The 18,687-nt window shown below is 40.8% G+C and overlaps 1 protein-coding gene across 2 annotated transcripts in view; it reads right to left on the bottom strand.

Annotated features, from left to right (window-relative positions):
* Positions 1-282: 282 nt before the first annotated feature.
* SH3GL3 (SH3 domain containing GRB2 like 3, endophilin A3) overlaps positions 283-18,687 on the bottom strand; it is a 59,393-nt gene continuing 40,988 nt past the window's right edge. For both annotated transcript variants that reach the window (XM_075506154.1, XM_075506156.1), the window contains 7 exons: positions 18,175-18,247; positions 16,525-16,668; positions 14,807-14,940; positions 13,230-13,388; positions 9,414-9,517; positions 8,037-8,164; positions 283-1,106 (listed from right to left, as the gene is read on the bottom strand). In XM_075506154.1, the coding sequence (XP_075362269.1) occupies positions 901-1,106; positions 8,037-8,164; positions 9,414-9,517; positions 13,230-13,388; positions 14,807-14,940; positions 16,525-16,668; positions 18,175-18,247 (948 nt within the window). In that variant the 3' untranslated portion in view covers positions 283-900. The remainder of the gene's footprint in view (positions 1,107-8,036; positions 8,165-9,413; positions 9,518-13,229; positions 13,389-14,806; positions 14,941-16,524; positions 16,669-18,174; positions 18,248-18,687) is intronic.

Here is an 18,687-nt window from a genome sequence, read left to right as displayed (position 1 = left end):
AATGGAGTCCTATACAAACCCTGTGGAGCTAGGATCAGTTTGTACTTAGTTCAAAGGAATCTTTCTCTTATCCTCCGGCTAGAAGAAAATTTTAACAGACATTATAAATGCTACACAATCAGTAGGGAAAGAACAGGATTATTAAAATTCCAGTGGCTAAGGTGTCATAAAACTAATACTTTAGCTTCATTTATCCATTTTTAATGTAGCATTGTTTTCTTTACTGAAAGCTGATATATTTAGCAAAAGTGACCTCCAGCTCAAAAACAAATGCCAGCACTATAGGAACAGAAGCAGCAACCACTGTTCTTAGCCCACAGAAATATTTATTCAGTTTGGTCAGTAAATTATAGGAATTTTCAATGCTGAGAACTCGTACTTAGTACAACGTCATAGTATTGACAACAACGACTTTGCCTTTTGTCAACATACAATGTGAAACATGGATTAACTTGCTCACAATAAATTACAGTGTGATAGATGAAAAGAGCTCAATGACATCAGTAACTTAGGAACTGGTTACAGTTTGCTTCACTTACAGTATTTTTAAAAATGGTTTTCAATAGTAAAATCATTGCAGCCAAAGATAAAAAAAAAAATCCACGTACAATAATAGCAAGGAAGTGCATTTCTGGAGCAACAGTGAGCTACCGGTAAACACTTCATACAGTGATCTTCAAGGCACAAAGCAAAAAAACTGGGTATGGGTTTTTTTGCAGGTTGATGGAGTCAGGGAAGGTAAATTTTTTTTTTGAATATAAAATAAATACATTTTAAAAAGACGCATACAAAAGTCAGTAAGTCAGTCAAATAGCAAGGCTTTCACAGAATGCCACACTGACAGAACATTTGTGAATCCATTTCAGTCATGAAATCACGTTCACAGCTTGAATGACACAATCACTGAGGCAAGGGAACCATCACTTCAACATAATTAATGGGGAAGAAGCCAGACTCTCCATTTAACATCCCCTCGTACCAATTCTCATCAATCTGATTGGTCAAAGTTATGACGTCCCCTTCCTTAAACCCAAGCTCGCCTTCATTTTCTGGCTCAAAGTCATAGAGAGCTTGGCAGCAAGGCTGATCCATGTGCATTGAAGAACCTGCCCCAGTGACAGAAAGAAAAAAAGGTATCAATAGAGCTTCACAGCATCCCACCAGCCACTAAGCATAAAACAATGGGTCAAAACATGGAGCCCTGCTGTCATGAATTCCCCCCCAACAGTTTTTCCATTGCTTTCACCCATTAACATCTAGTCCTTCTACATATAAAAAATAATGCTAGTGATAATTAGTTTAAAGCATAATCCTGTTTCTCCCTTAAGTTCAGATGCTACTCTATTGTCATTCCTAGTTGCCTTCCCCTTCAGAAGGATATTCATCTCAAACTGATAGTTTGGGTAATCACAGTTGTCAAAATCAGCGTGGTCTCTTTGGAGTGGTGGCTAGAGGAACTGGAAGGGTAGGAGTTGAGGAAGTAGAGGAGGCAACAGAAGTGACAAGTAATCATTTAAAGAAATTGCACTGCAGCACACTGCTACTGTGTGAATACGTACCAGAGGGCAGGGGCTCAGAGTCAGTCCTACAAACGCACCCTTACAGCCTGGAGGCAGCCTCCTGGATTTTCATGCTACATGTGCATTTGCTGGAGCAAGGCTTCCAGCTGCTCCTGCATTAAGGCTTCCACCCTCACCTCCCTTGAGCAGTGACAGTCATTTCTGGCTTACTGCTCCCCAAGTTCATGTGTCAAATCCTTTGTCGTACACATCCTTCAGCTGAACTAAAGCAAAGGTTATGCTAGGAACAATGGTGCCTGTCAGACTTTTTTACAGATGAAAGGAGTTTTCCAACACAGTATCTGGCTGTTCTTGTGACTTATGCTGTTTGCCCTGCTATACAGATCGTAATTCCAAATTACTCTTTTAAAACATTAATGGTACCATATGCAAACATAGTAGTAAGTACATATATTTGCTGGAAAACAAGTAAATATAAACATAAATTAAAGTACAAAACAGAATCGCCATTAGAAAAACAAGTTAACCTTGTAAATGCAGTCACCTTTTTTAAAGATATTCTCATGAAGGGGTGTTAATTGGCTTGGATTTGTGGTATGGATACATTCATTCATATTTATGAATAATAACTTATTCTAATAAAATGTAATCTAACGTTCAAATTGTAAAGCTTAGCCCTGTGGCCAAGGACTAGCCAGAGGTTCAACTGAAGTTCAGCCAGAACAGATTTTTAAAAACATATACAGCATATCCAAGTAGAAGTCTGGTAATTTGAAATATATTTGTAAAGGAAGAATAGGAGAAAAGGTTTCATGCTGCTGCCATATAAACAGTAGTAAAACACATTATAGCATGACAACTCTAGAACACTCTAGTACTTACATTAAAGCAGCTAAACCTCTGAAATGCTAAGTTATTCAGGTTGTCTTATTTGCAACAATTCTCAAATATTCTAGTCTTGACTCTCTCTCCCAGCTATCACACACGCTAATCATGCAATCACCTTGAAGAATAATTTTTGTCCGGGTAAATCTGCACACAATTGCTAATGCAATACAGATATGATAGCTGAGATGCTAAAAATGCATGCAAAAATGCATTTTAATCTGCTAATTATGGTAACATGTAGGAAACCATTGAAAAATAACTGTTGAGGCATTTTCTAGTAAAAGGAATTGGGAGAAGCCTCTTAAGGAAGCCAGCTGACAACTATTCTGGTGATCAGTAAATGAGAACAGGTGAAAGCATCTTTTTAATTGACAATAATACAAGCAGGGGTAATACTTGGTGTTAAAACTGGGAAGTAGGAATTCCTTTTCTATTTTGTGGGTATGTTTTATCCTTTATAACAACAGAAGAGGGCTTTTATTTATAACAACGGAAGAGAGCTGTCAACACAGAGATCCCCCTCAGCAAACCCCCCAGAACATTGCTGTAACAACGCCAGACCAGTCCTCTGCCTGTGGAAGGCACGGGGTAGTGACAAAGTTTTACAAGAACAAACCGAATTACGGCTAGTCTAATACAATGGCACGGGTGAAAGCTTGGTTCTGGACATATTTTTGCTGAAACGGTCCAAGCAGAAAAAACGAAGATGAGCCACAGTTTCCCAACAAAAATGGACTGATTGTGTTCAAAACCAGCTGAGTTCTTTTCAGTCTTTGCCAAGGTAGAACTGGTACCAGCTCACTGGAACTGTCAACAGCAGAAGGCAGCACTCTCAATAACTGACAAAGTCCCTTGCTTTCACCAGCTGCTCCGATGGGGTTAATCTATTATTGCAAGCCAGTTAGTTTCTGACAGTAAGGTACCTGATATGAGATGGATCGCATTTGGTTCATTTTAAGCTCCAAAGAACGGAAAAGAAATGTCTGGCAGCCTGGAAAGATTTTTAAATAATGGTCACAGCCAGTACAACCGGTTTCACTCCAGGCTGTAGGATCAGTCAAAGTCTTCATTAGAGTCAGGCAGCTGCTGCTACTGTATAATCCAATGAGACAAAGCTTCCCTGACAAAGGTAATGGGGGCAGCACTGGCTGACAGTCTGCAACACACACTGTTTAACATCACAGAATTGGTGACATGATTCCAGCCTTTTCCTGTCTATTAAATACTTGCACATCCTTTCCTGTTGCAGATTTAAGCTAAAGAAATTGCACTCTCTTTTTCTGCAAACAGGATTTATGTTAATTTTCAACACCATGCACACCTGCTTAATTTCTCCAGTTGTGGAGCTAACCTGCCACACTTCACTGTCACATTCAGAGATGACTTGTCATTAATCTCCAGACCACTCAAACCTGGACAGCACAAATGGAAAAAACCACCACAAAAACAGGTTAAGCAAGAAGCTGTCTATGACTGTTACAGAATGAAGCCAGAATGCCATTCAATGCTGGTTTGGTTTTTTGTTTGTTTTCCCCAAAGGGAGTTACTGCCTGTACCTGCATCTACTCTGCCTTCTATTCCATGTTGTACACATATGGTAGCAAAATTATACTTTAATAATAACAAACTGGAAACTTGCTAAGATAATTAATCCAAGCCTCCCTCACAGCTGAAGTGAGTAAACATTTAGATGCTTATGCTACATTCCAGCACCTGGCAACCAGACCCATTTATTTCATATCATAGTCAAACCTGACAAACAAAAGGAATGAAAGGCATGACATAACACAGCATTTAAAGAGAGTTCTAAAATGAGCCAGATGATGCTCATAGCCTCAGCTGATTAACGAGGATAACAATGAATTAGAACAAAAACACAGATTTGTTATCTGTGCTTAATCAAAGCAGCTAAATAATTCACAACATTAAAATGAGGTTTCTGGGAATCTAGCAATGCAAATGTGTGCAAGTCATTAGTAGTAAATAATCCCCATGTGTTAAGGACCATACAAAGGAAAATACTATTTCTAATTCAAGAAGCTGATACTTAACTTGAAAAGCTGTGGTGAAGCACGGGAAAGCCATTTCAACACTCAGAACTGGATTGTGGTAGCTGTGCCAAATGTATCACAGCTTACTTTGAATGTCCTGTTGATTTCCATGGGTTCGCTGAATACTAAGATACTACTTACCTTGAGTGACAGTATCAGAGAAATTAAAAGTCTACATTTTGATACGGTCAATGTGTAAAACAGGGGAAATTAAGCATGAAAGTGCTTGCTTGTGTAGGATGAAGAGGTCAGTTTTCTAAATGAAGAAAGCGGGTGATCATGATGCTATCCCCCCTATCACATGGAGACCTTAGAACATTTAGCAGTTTTGCTTGGAGCCGCCTGGTTCACATTTCTAAAACACAGACCATAAATCTAATCTGTTTCATGATTCTGATTTTAAACATGAACAGAAAGGTTTCGCCATTTACAAAGCAGGGCATATTGACCCCACTGCACCTCCACAGAAATCCATAGGGATAACTTTTGAGTATGGAACAGGAAGAGAAAGAAGACAATGAACAACGATTTCACTGATGACTGTACCTGCCGGGAAGGTAAGCACAGCATCCATAGCTTCTTCAGGAGGAAGAAAACATGATGGATGGTCTTTCTGATATTATTAGCAACACTAAGTATAGCAACAATTATTAAATATATCCCATTTCTCCTTTTCATCTCTCTCATGGTTGTTTTATTTCTTTTCCATCCTGACAGCACTGAGCCAAGCAGTAAGTGAAAACCCATCGTTTAGTGATATGCAAGCAGTTGATGCAATAGTCCCTGAATGGAATCAATGAATGGAAGTGGCTCACTCCTTTCTTATCTTAGTGATCAGTGGTAATTTATTTTTCAGTTCATTCACTGAATTTTAGCTCATTAAAACTGGCTTTTTTTTTAAAACTAAGTGGGCTGGAAACAACCTTGAGAAGTCACCTAGTCTGTCTTTCTCCCAAAGGCAGGACTGATTTCCCTTAAAGGACATCTTGGATCAATTGCTTCATGGCAATGATAAACCACTGTAGTATGTGTGCTGTTTTATCTCTGGTTTGACACACTAGTTTATATACAAATGCTGACTCCGAATCTCCTTTCTCCACTGCACATGCGAAGCAGAAAAAATAAAAGTTTATGTAACTTGACAAGTAATTGATAGGGGCCTAGAAATTTTATGCTGAATTTTTAATAAAGGTTGCTATGTTTTTGCTACTTTCCTCCAGATGTGCTGTGAAAATAACTAGAAAAAGTTATTGATTGCTGCAGACATCCCCAGTGCTTTGAATGAAATGCGTCCTTGCATCACACGTCTTAGGAAACGGTGGTCTGAATTGAGAGGAGAGTGCAAAGAGGGGGTTGTCTCCCTCAGTCCCAACCATGATCTGCAACCATGATCTGCTTCGGCTCAGGGAAGCAGGCAGAGGCAGACATGGAGAGCCCAGCACAGGGCTAGTCTCTGGATGGATCCCCATGGAGATGGCAACGGCAGGACATCTCTGTCACCAGGGTTAATGGCACCCCGTGGGTGATCCCCTTGCTCTGCTGGACCGTACCTCACTATCTTACCACTTCGTGCAGTAGCTTGTCTTGGATTTTATGTTCTAGAAACTGCTGCTGTAATTGCAAGTCTTATACTGGAGGCTGTGTTTTTATACTGTATCTTTGTACCACTTTTTGAGAAGTACTGGTAAAGAGTTTGGTGTTTTATATATATAAAAACTTTTGACTTTTTATATATATAAACACATTTGACAGCAACACAAAACTGCTCTTAGCATACAGGCAGTATGGAGAGCTTCACTAACACACCCTCAAGTAGCTTGAAGCAAGCACTGTCGTGGTTTAACCCCAGACGGCAACTAAGCCCCACCCAGCCGCTCGCTCATTCCCCTGGTGGGATGGGGGAGAGAATCAGAAGGCCAAAAGTGAGAAAACTCGGGGGTTGAGATAAAGGCAGTTTATTAGGTAAAGCAAAAGCCGTGCACAAGCAAAGCAAAACAAGGAATTCATTCACTCCTTCCCATGGTCAGGCAGGTGTTCAGCCATCTCCAGCAAAGCAGGGCTCCGTCACGCATAACAGTTACTTGGGAAGACAAACGCCATCACTCTGAATGTCCCCCCCTTCCTTCTTCCCCCAGCTTTCTATGCTGAGCATGATGCCATATGGTGTGGGATATCCCTTTGGGCAGTTGGGGTCAGCTGTCCCAGCCGTGTCCCCTCCCAGCTTCTTGTGCACCCCCAGCCTACTCGCTGGTAGAAGCAGAAAAGGCCTTGACTCTGTGTAAGCACTGCCCAGCAATAACGAAAAAATCCCTGTGTTATCAACACTGTTTCCAGCACAAATGCAAAACATAGCCCCATACCAGCTACTAAGAAGAAAATTAACTCTATCCCAGCCAAAACCAGCACAAGCACAAAAGAAACAAATCAAGGAGTAAGATCTTGCTGGGTGGATTTATGCTGCCCAACTGCTGCAAATCCCCTTCAGTATAGATTGTATAATAGCTTCATCTTGTAGCAGAGTGCAAGAAAGTTAGAGGCATTAGAAGGAGCATGAAGTTACAGCTCCAAGCTTTATTCTTTCACCTTTAGTTCTCTCATTTCTCTCCCAACAACCTTTAAAAAGGAACAAGACTGGAGGGAAGAGGAAATTGGAGAGCGAGGAAAAAATAAAAAGAAAAAAGCTTCAGAAAAAGATCCTAGATACCATGCCAAGTAGAGAAGGGAACCTTTGGCTCACTGCTTCCCCTCTATTTTCCTTACAAATAATGTTTATGGAAGAATTTGGCTTTTTCTCTCTTTTCTTTGCATACTGTTGTCTTTTGGGGGGGAAGGGGGGTTATTGGTCTTCTCTCATCACCACTGTAGCCGTTAAGGAGATAGGGCAAAATAATTTTATTCACGAGATGAGGAAAAGCTATTTCAATGAGTAGTGTAACCTTACTAATTATTATCATTCACACAACTTTCAAGCGCTTTCAACAGTTGATTTTTTTTGTGGAATCAGGGCCTAATCAAAGGAAGGGATCCTACTCCCACACCAATACGTACCTAAGTACTTCAGATCATAAATGCACACACTTCGGTCCATACTTTAGGGGACAGTAAAGAAAAATGTGTTAATAAAATCAGTAAGGGTGGGAGTCATCTCTCTGAATTTTACATGGCTAATACTTAAGATCCTGTACTGATCATTTATGGCTTCAGACTGTGGAGAGAAATTAGCATCTGGAGATATTCCAGACAGTGATCTAACACACCCACCTTAGGCATCTGTCTTTGCAAGAAATGAACTGTTTTCTGCAAGTGCCTCTCCCTCTCTCTCCTCCCACCTTCAGTGGCAATACAGAGAACCTAAAAGACCAAGCAGAATGCCACACCTAAATTTTCAGATGGGCAGGAGACTGTTGAGAGGAACCCTGCTTCACAATTCCATTTCCAAATCTGGGAAACAAACCGGAGTCAGATGCATGGATACTGATGCTTCACGGATCCATTGTTCTCACGGTACAAGGAATACTTCAAGCAACAATCTGGCAAAACATCTATCGACGTGTTAATTCTGTGGCCATAGACTTACCTGATGATTTCATGGAAGAACTATAGGCAATCCCATTGTGCTGCTGATTATCACCAATTTCCAGAGTTGTAGTTATTACAGGCTTTGGCTTAAATTCACGTTTAGGCCGACTAGATGCTACATTTATTCTGGAACACAGAGAAGAGTGGCAAGAGATTTACTGGAAAGAAGAGATACTTACGGAGCTTCCACTCAGGTTCAATGCTTTGGTGTTTGAAAGGTTGGGGGGGGGGGAATCGTCTGCTGGTTTTGTTTTTAGGCTTTTTTTTTTTTTTTGGGGGGGGGGGGGGGGAGCAGGTTTATTCACTAAAAGCTGCTCAATTCTCATGCAGTATTTGAATTGCAGCAAGTCCCTATTTTATTTAATGCTTTGGTCCTGCTGACAGAGGCATAAAGCTTAACAGCCTGAGTTTGAGAAGTGCTGAGCATCCACAGCTGCCACTGAGTTCAGCAGAAGTTCCAGGAATGAGCTCTCTGGAAAGCTCAACTGCAAATGACATATGCAGAAACCCAGCCAGGACAGAGGCCCAGGGACTGAATCTCACGCATTGCCTTTCTATTAGAGAAAATGGGAAACAACCATTTGGTCAGCACAACTGTCTCAATACCTCTTCCTGTATGTGCATGTGGCCCAGCTGAGACCTCCTTGTCTCACTGGGCCCTCCAGCTGGGATGGTGCAGGGGGTCTATAGGCACAGTGAGACCTCCTTGTCTCACTGGACCCCTGTGCTAATACTCACAGCCACCATGTCCGCCCTGATCTCAGGAAAGCCCCAAAGTTACCTCGACTCTGCGACTGTAATGTTAGCGTATGCCATGGTGACATTCAAGTCATTTAGGTCTCCTGTTCTCTGCTGGTTCTCTGAGTGACATATAACACACTAATGACAGCAGCATTTTTTTCCTCTGTTAGGATGACACAAAGTATCTGGGCCTTTCATAAGTGCACTGTACCACAGCTGTGTTCCTAGTCAGCTATTTCCTTACACCGCTGCAGAATTTTGGTATACCCCTTAGTCGCAATGAAAATAGGCCAACTTCTCAGCAAAGCCTCCAAAACACAACTCAAAGCATGGAAGTTTAAATAAACTTACAAACAAATGGAGGCTGTCCTGATTAACCTCCGCAGATGTGAGAGAGATTCTGCACACACTCAAAGCCTTCTGGGCAGATCCTGCATTAAATTAAAGGCTCACAGCACAGCAAGAAGTTGCCAGGTGGCAACAGTTTAAAGCAATGAAGTCCAGTAAGGCACAGAGCACAGCAAATGTGCATCTGTGAGATGGTGCTACAAGATCTGTTGCTCCAGTGACTTTTCACATTCATGAACCTCAGCTGCAGAAGAGGTTCCAATTTTTCTGATGGGTTCAGTCTTACCGGTTTTGCAGCTTGCTCTGCAGATCCTCCAAAATTTCTGTGGATTGTTTATGGTAATCTAGTGCTGCTTCTACAAACACAGCCAACTGGCTAACTTGTTCTACCTGAAATATAGAGAGGAAAATAGTTGTAAGGAGCCTGCAGGACATTCAGCTGAAGGATAAACAAACAGATCATTCAAAACAGACCTGGTATCTCAAAAGACCTTGATACCTTGTGGAAGCTATTGAAAAAGAGCATATGTGTTTCTATCAAAGAAACTGCCAGTTGGAAACTGAACAAAACCGAGGTGTAACTTCTAGTTCACTAACTCAGGGCTGGGTCCTTGAGTCATTTCCTTTCACAATGTGCAAATCCCTTCTGCTTTCAACTTCCAAGCCAGCTGTCTGTCAACACCCAAGCCTGAAACAGTTAAAAGGACATGACCCCTTAGCAGGTGAAAGTGGGGCTTTGCTAATCAGCAATGCTGGAAGAAATTACACTGTGACAGTTCTTATGACTCAGCCGCATTAGTGTTTATTAGCAATGTTTACAAACTGCAGTTCTGAAATGATCTGGACTTACCTCACTAGATGGCAGCATTTATAAACCAATAAATGAAATATGATTTATCTACTTGGCTTTAAAAAGCATCAGCCAATCACTCAAAAATATGAATGCTGAGGAAAGGGAGAATGTGAAGGAGAAAGAAAAATCAAAATATTGTTATTCATAAGGTAACAAATAATCTCATTCCCCTAACACAAACGGAAAAGTTCAAGCTGTACTGGGGATGGAGCAGTAACGGATACTTATTTGTCCTCTTCTTTTAAGACAGCATTAAGAGGACAGACCCCAAGAAATCTGACATGTTTCCATTCCGTCATGATGTCTTCAGACACTGGATCACAATAAGGTATCCGAGTAAACTTTCTGTGAATGTTTTATGGACCCATGGCAATTTTGTGCTACACTTTGTCTGTTTTTACTCGGTTAAAAAGATTATTAGAAATTCTGCTGGGACTCCAAGAGAGCCAAACATTGTCACATAGCATACAGAAATGAAATGCACAGAACCAAATCAACAGCTGGTACAATTCCATCACAGTCAAAAGAAAGAGAGTAATGTAAACCAGCTGAGGACAACGCACAAAGTGCCTGGGGTTTGGATGGGGTGGTCAGAGAAAATGGATAGACAAGGACTGTCCAAACAACATGACTAAGAGCCAGGAGGAATATGGAATTGTGGATTAGGAGAAGAGAGAGAGAGACAGACTGGGAAAGAGCCAGAGAAACTTGAGGGACTAAAAGCCACTCAGCAAGAGGAGCCTGGGACTGGCTGAGCGGGAAAGGCAGGAAGATGGGTCTGATAAAAAGTGCATGCAACAGTGTCTATGTGGGAGGTCTGGAACTAGCTGTGCAAAAACCTGAGAAAGAGATGTGGATCAGGACTGAGCCTGGGAAAGGCACCTGGCAAGATGGCTGGGAACCAGAGCTCAGAGAACAGAGATTGCAGGGCAAGGAGACCAAGAAAGGGAGATATTTGGGGAATTGGAAAGGATGGGAAGGAAGCGATTGCAGTTAAGATCTCTGCAAACCCAGCAAGACACTCTGGGGTTAGACAACAAGGCTGTAGTGAGAAGTTTGAGGAGGACAGACAGACAGACAGACAGACTGGGTCAGCACGGAAAACGGAAGGGAAGGAGCACAGAGTTTTCTTTAAACAGAAACAATAGAAAGTGCATATGGAAAAAAACCTCAAAGGGACATCCAGTTCACCCCCTCCCACAAGCAGAATTAGTTATACTAGAAAGTAGAACTCATCAGTTCTCTAGTGGCTCAGCTAAATCATTCTAATCCATGCACTGTTTTATCCTCAGTTTGGTGCTTTGACTAATGATAAACACCATCTGAAATATTTCTCAGCTGCTTATGCAAGACAGAATCATAAAACACATACACTGCAACCAGGCAACTGGTAGACCCTACAGCGGAGCAGTGTGCTGACATTGTTGATAGAGGATGTTACATTTTTTGGTGCCCTCATATAACTTGCACTGGTAAAACAGCAAGAGGCTTACTGACTTATACACAGCTGTAACAAATGCATCCCACTCACAGTTTAGGAGCTACAGGCTAGCTTATAACTGGCCATTACATGTGTGTGCATAGAGGGAGAAGTTGCTTGCAGTTAAATGCTTGCACTTAACAGCTCCTCCTTGTTACAGTTTGCTCATGGAAGACAGCACACTCCTTCCTTTCTAAGTGTGTTTTCTGTGATGCTGCATCTACAGGAGAAGACAAAGCTTTGGAATAGGCCCAAATAGTTCCAGTTCTCTTTTCCTACAGTTCCATGATTACATGGGAGAAAGCACATCCTGCTAGTCCTCTGTGTATGGACAGAAGAGAAGATTATTCTGAAAGACCACAGCTGCTCCTTATTTAGACATAATTTCATGATGGACTTGGGACTCTGAGCTGAAGTCCAGGTACCTGAGCCCAAGCCACAAACTCTATGGAGTAATTTTCAGAGCCAAATAGTAATAATAATGATTTTCAGAAGTAAAATAATCCAGAGACTTCAAATCAGCAGCAAAGTTTTGATTATAAGAGAGCTACAATTCAGAAAGCGCAGGGTACATACCCTTGCTTATAGTTTCAGCAGCCGGTCGGTGACTATGTTAATCTCCCAACTTTCCTGCTCCCACTGATCAAACTGCATTCTACTCTCATTGAGTAGTTCTATGAGTTCATTGCTCATAGACAGGCTGGGTCGATGGGCTGGGGCCAACTGTATGAGGTTCAACAAGGCTGAGTGCAAGGTCCTGCACTTGGGCCACAGCAACCCCATGCAACGCTACAGGCTTGGGGAAGAGTGGCTGGGAAGCTGCCTGGCAGAGAAGGACCTGGGGGTGTTGGTTGACAGCCGCCTGAATATGAGCCAGCAGTGTGCCCAGGTGGCCAAGAAAGCCCATGGCACCCTGGCTTGTATCAGAAATAGTGTGGCCAGCAGGACTAGGGCAGTGATCGTCCCCCTGTACTCGGCACTGGTGAGGCCGCACCTCGAATACTGTGTTCAGTTTTGGGCCCCTCACTCCAAGAGAGACATTGAGGGGCTGGAGCGTGTCCAGAGAAGGGCAACGAAGCTGGTGAAGGGTCTGGAGCAGAAGTCTGATGAGGAGCGGCTGAGGGAGCTGGGATTGTTTAGCCTGGAGAAAAGGAGGCTGAGGGGAGACCTTATCGCTCTCTTCAACTACCTGAAAGGAGGCTGTAGAGAGGTGGGGGTCGGTCTCTTCTCCCAGGTAACAAGTGATAGGACAAGAGGAAATGGCCTCAAATTGCACCAGGGGAGGTTTAGACTGGACATTAGGAAATTTTACTTCACTGAAAGGGTTGTCAAGCATTGGAACAGGCTGCCCAGGGAAGCGGTTGAGTCGCCATCCCTGGAGGTATTTAAAAGATGTTTGGATGAGGTGCTTAGGGACATGGTGTAGTGGTGGACTTGGCAGTGTTAGGTTTACGGTTGGACTCGATGATCTTAAAGGTCTTTTCCAACCTGTGCGATTCTGTGATTCTGTGATTATAAAATTTCTTAAGACCTCTGTGACAATTTTGTCTGAGCCACTGTATTTCTAGAAGAAACTCCTGAATTCTTGAGTTCTCCCATTTACTGCTGTGCATTATGTTCCTCTCTCACAGAAGATTAACAGAGGAAAGAGGCACACTTTCTGCTTTCAGACCTTACCTCCTATGAAGGATGGGACAGGCTTTATCCAATCCCACACACACTGCCCTTCTGGATGTACTGCAGCAAACAAAAATGCAGGACAGACTTACATCATTTTCTAAGAAATTGAACATGCTTCTTTCAGCTAGTTCCTTTGACTCTTCAAATTTTTCTACTGCTTGTTTAACTTCTTCATCTGGTATCTTTCCAAGACGCTTCTTTTTATAATCATAATCCAAACGGCGTCCTTCTAGTTTCTTCAAATGATGCTAAATAAGACAGAATATTTATGAGGACGTCCAAACAAACACATTGTGACTTAAGGAAATTTCAGTTATGGATGCAAATATAGAGATATGCAGAATCGAAGAAAAACAAGGCTCAGGGATTATCCAGTCCATCCCTTTGGCAGCATCAGGTAAGTCTAGGACTGTATACATGAATGAAATTTTAAACTGTATAGAGTTTAAATAAACAGCGATTTGTTAGCACTTGGGGAATTCGCTACCTTGATTTGCTAAACTTAGGCATCCAACTCATGGACTTCACTAAATGTGCAACACTTCAGATTGTTTAAATGAGAAGCAGGATCCAATCTAAATATGTGTGTGTCCCCATATTCTACATTTAATTCAATTTTACCTCTTGAATTATTTGCAATATGACAGCTAAAAGTTAAAGGGTTATTTACCCCTCTCATTCCATAAGCAGTGCTCCAACAAATCTTGTATTCTTACTTTCTTTGTTAGGTGTCAACTTGACACTTCAAGTTGTACAACTACAACTTGACACTGTATAACTACACAAGCTTTTCTGTTGCCAAAAATCATGGGACTGACAGACTTACAGAATGGACTCAAAGTGACAGTACAAAATGCTCATTAAAGCTAATGTCAAACAGTTTCTTTTCATCAGTTCAGAGTAACTACAACTGAAAACAGTTATGTATCATAGGAGGCAGCTACAGACATCAAGACATTATTACTATCTTTTTGCTATGCTTTCCACATCCATTTATGTGTAAACAAATAAAATAACTTTCATTTCTGCATTTCATCAGGGTTTTAACTTGCTTATTACCCAAGTCTATTGGAATCAACACACTCAGACAGAGACTGCCTGGCTTTCTTTGAATTGTCACATTGTAAACAAAAGCACTGAAAAACTTAACTCTAAAGGTTAAAAATGTGTTCCTCAGCTTCCTATATTTTTCCTATAGTGGCATATGGTACTTCAGCATTTTATGGCACTTTTCAGATGATTCTGTGATTGCCCTGAATGGCCTTTTTCAACAGTTATATCCATCCTCCATTACAAACAGCTTTAGGCTGACAGAGATAGCAAGATAGGATAATCAGTCGCAGTAAATCACAGCCCACTCACATGTTCATAAGAATTAATAAAACTGACGGTTAAAATAAAATAGCAGAAAAATAAAGAATATAGTTTTCTTCACTATCCTTCTTGCACTGAATGTACAAGTAATACAGCAAATTCAGTAAGTTAGACAAGTGAGAAATAGCCAGGCATTGATTTTAGGCAGATTTCATCACTGTTTTGCTAGAGACACAAACTTAAAAGCAGTGAAATTTATTTACCTTATTGCTTTCAAGAAAAATATCTCAGGGAACTAGAGTTTGATTGACTCTGATTATTGGTAAGTGAAGCTTTACTCTGGAAAACTTACCCCAATCTCTTTTAAATCTTTGTCCTGCAATAATTGTAGAGGATCAATAAAATTTTGTTTGACATTAATATCAAGTGAGTCCTTCACCTCTGCCATTTGCTTCATGCTCTCACCAGCATCCAGTAGTGCAAGGCCTATGGTAAAGAATAGGCTACTTATATCTCAGTATGTGTAAAACCAGAAAATTTGTCTTATGAAACAGCTATTTCAAACAGGTATCTTTGTATCTGCTGCAGGCCCTTGAAGAGTAAAAAAAACCAATGCAAGCTATGCACTTGCTTGTCCCCTACAGAAAACTAGAACTGGAAAATTTTTGTTCTGAAGTACACTTTGTTTTTTTCCCTGATGCCCTAGGAAAAAAAATAATACTATTTTCCCTACTGTATTTGCATAGGTTACAAACCTCCTCCACTTTGAGGACCGCAAACCAAGCTGATTAATTTGTACAACTTTAGTGATATTATTAAATACACAAAAAGTGAGTAACTTTTTAATCATAAAATGATGTTTTACAGCTTCCTCACATACAGCGTGTTTTTTTTCCAAACCTCCTTTTCGTCAAAATTCTTGCTGCTTCTTTAAAACCACCTATTTAACATAGCTGTATACTTTATTAAGCATGTAAGCATCAGCAGGCAGAACAGCGTTTGAAATGTCCTTTCCCCTTTCCTAGTTTTATTTAGTATCCCTGTTGCTTTTGCAAAAACACAAATACATCCAGCTCACAGATGAGTTGTGCCACTTCACTCTTCATGAGGAGAATAAATGAGTCTTCAGCTATCAGCAGCATCTTTCCCTATGCAGCACCTACTTGGGCTCAAGTGCGAGGTCCCTACGCCTACATAGCTGTTACTATTTCAAGACAACCACTGTGTGTAAAACTGCAGATACTAACAACAGTACGTAACAAAGCCAGCCCGTTGTGTATCGGCTTCTGCATGCAGTCCCAGCCCATACCACTCTCTCCCAGCCCCAGTCCCCCCTCTTTTCCCAGACCAGGATTCTCCTTTTCTCAGGTATTTCTCCCTGGTTCTCTCTTAATTCCAGCCATATCAAAAAGCACCCACTGAGTAGCTCTGTGACAATGCTTAAAATTCATTCCAGTCAAGCCCACATATACTATGCATGCTCAGCAAGCAAGGCCTCTATCAAGGTTTTGGCTGGGAAGTACCAGTGTATTTTGAGAGGAAATAAGTAAGATTTGATTTACCAAAGAACTGTAGCACGGCCAAGCTAGAGTTCATTTTCATGAAAATAAGAAAATGCATATTTAAGATGCACTGCTCCAAAGCACAGAAATATCAGATCATTAAAAAAAAAAAAAAAATCACCCAAAGTTACTCTTTATTTTTTTCCATGAGAATTTTTTCCCTTAGTTTATTTCTCACATATAGGGTAACCGTTTTTATTTAAAGGTTAGAAGAAATACAGTGCATCTAAGAATCACCCTAAATTATTTAGGTTTAGCAACTTAGAAACGAAAATGGTAATAATATGAATCATCAGATAGCATCAGTAATAATGTTATCATATCCACCTGCAATAGAGGTGGACAAATATGCAGAAACATTGTGTTTTGTTGATTATGTTACCACCTGATCACTGTACTTAACTTTCCCTCTTACCTACAGTAGCTATTTACATAGGTTATGTCACTGAGTAGTATTCTGCAAAGAACTTTATGCTGAAATATTCACAGAGGAGATACACAAACTCACCAAACATAGAACCATCGCCAAGCTCTCTGCCATACCGTATCATGCAGTCTCCTAGGAGTCCCTCTGTCTGGGGATAGCCTGTGGTTTTAACTTGTCCTCTGATCTTTGACATAGTGTTCAGCATTCCCAGTTTGGCTCTGTATGCTAAGAAGGACATAAAAAAAGAACAAAAGTTATAAAAACACTTTCAAAACTAATATATTTAAAGCAATAAATCATTTAACAAGCAATGTCACGAGGCAAGTCACTATCCTGGTCTGTAGATTCGTAAGTTTTTTGTTGTCAGTACTTCAATAGTCAAAAGCTGAAATAAGATTCCATTCAACAATATGGGTCATGTGAAACTGTTTTTTATTCCCAACTGAACAAGCATCATTTCTCCAGGCAGATATATAGTGCTTGTCACCTTCACATCATTGGATATTCACCAATACTCACATTCCCTTGAATATTGCTGCTTGTGAACTCCTTGATTAGAAGTACTGCAGAAAGCAAACACAGAATAGATACAAGCACAGCCAAAGCCAATTTCAAGTTTGCTCCCTCTTGTTTGGGAGAACTTTGCAGAACTTCCCCCCTGCCCCCTTTCTTTTTTTGGTTCCAGTAACGAAGACAGTAAAAATTTATTCTGCAGAATGGCCTGCTACATACATTAATTTGTCGTTATCCTCCACCTATCATGACAAAACCACGCATTTATTCTTGGAGAGTTTTTCCAATCTACTCCTTACTATTATCACTCAACAGCTTCTTCCACACAGTAATGGCCATGGGCAAGGCATTCCTGAGGAATGTGGACCATGGTGACAAGCTTCATCTTGAACACCCTGGCTGGGCCTTGGTAAAGGACTGAATCCTACTATCTTTATGTAGACATAACCCATTAAACTTCTTCAGGGACGTACATCTCATGAGGTTCCCACAAGAGACGGCTATCTCTGAAGTCACTGGTGTAGCTGACTAAACAGGAACTCAGTCACAGTTCTCAAAAAATGAAGGTTCTTCCAACAGCTGGTTTGGACAGTGAATCAAGGTCATAACAGAAACTTTGTGACTAACTGCAAATGTAAACCTGTCTCCTTTCTTGTTTCTTAAACCAACATTTAAAAAACCTCTACTAACTGACAATCCAAAACCCTCCGAGACCTAGCAGTGTCCAGAAAATGCAAAACCTCCTTCAAATACTGGGTAAGCAAGCAACAGCCCTCTTCCCCATGGCTACATAACTACCAGTATCTCTGATGGCAGCAGCAGCATCTGAGTTAAATTCACTGGCTTTTTACATCTCTGCTAAAAAACACGTTGGCGTTCTCTTCACTTTAGGGGTCCATATCCCACTCCAGGAAATCCAGCACAAATATGAACACACGTGCTGTACCACAGGACCAAGCTGTCCCAGACACGTCATGCATGCACAACCTACACATGCCCAGCAAACCAGATGCACTGTGTCCTGCAAGTTGAATGCATCCCAGATCAGACTTACCACATATAAACTTTACCATTGTTCATTGCACACACAGGTAAAGTTCTCCAGGACACACATAAGCCTCACAGTGATGACCTAATTAGCTTTCATTTACCTAGGATGAATTTCCAAGTAAGAAGACAATGTTCAGCAAAATCCAACACCTATTGTTCCTATCCTACCTGGATTTGGCTGAAGATACTCTGTGGATTTGGACAGAAGCTCTGCTACAGCTTTATTAGTAACATCAATTTTCTGAAAAAGAAAAGTAACATAATTAGCAAAAAGCAAATCAATTACTAGAAAGTTCACCATTTTATTACACATAATACACTATTCTAGCTGATTATGAAATATTATTTAAAATAAGCCAAATATTGTAGCTTAAAATGAATAGTCATGTCACAATTATGACAGGATTTTACCAAAAACATATTCATTAGCAGGCAGTACTGGGAAGGAGAGAAGGTTTGTATTAAAATGTGGGCTTGCCTTTCCAGCCCATCAGTCTTGACTACTGCTTACATATTCTAGACTGTAATTTTCTGGCCAGCCCAACAGTTGTTACTAAGACTGCTTTTCTCCACAGGTGAAAAAGACTGAACATATCCCTCACAATCCTGGGGTCATGGCCATTTAAAGCAGTAGTTTGCACTGTCTTCCCATTTAACAGTTTCTAAAATGCTATTAAAAAA

The sequence above is a fragment of the Mycteria americana genome, chromosome 6, assembly GCF_035582795.1.
Source record: "Mycteria americana isolate JAX WOST 10 ecotype Jacksonville Zoo and Gardens chromosome 6, USCA_MyAme_1.0, whole genome shotgun sequence".
Classification (NCBI taxonomy): Eukaryota; Metazoa; Chordata; class Aves; order Ciconiiformes; family Ciconiidae; genus Mycteria; species Mycteria americana.
The sequence above is the reverse complement of the archived record's forward strand: the minus strand, read 5'-3'. Positions and strand labels throughout refer to the sequence as shown.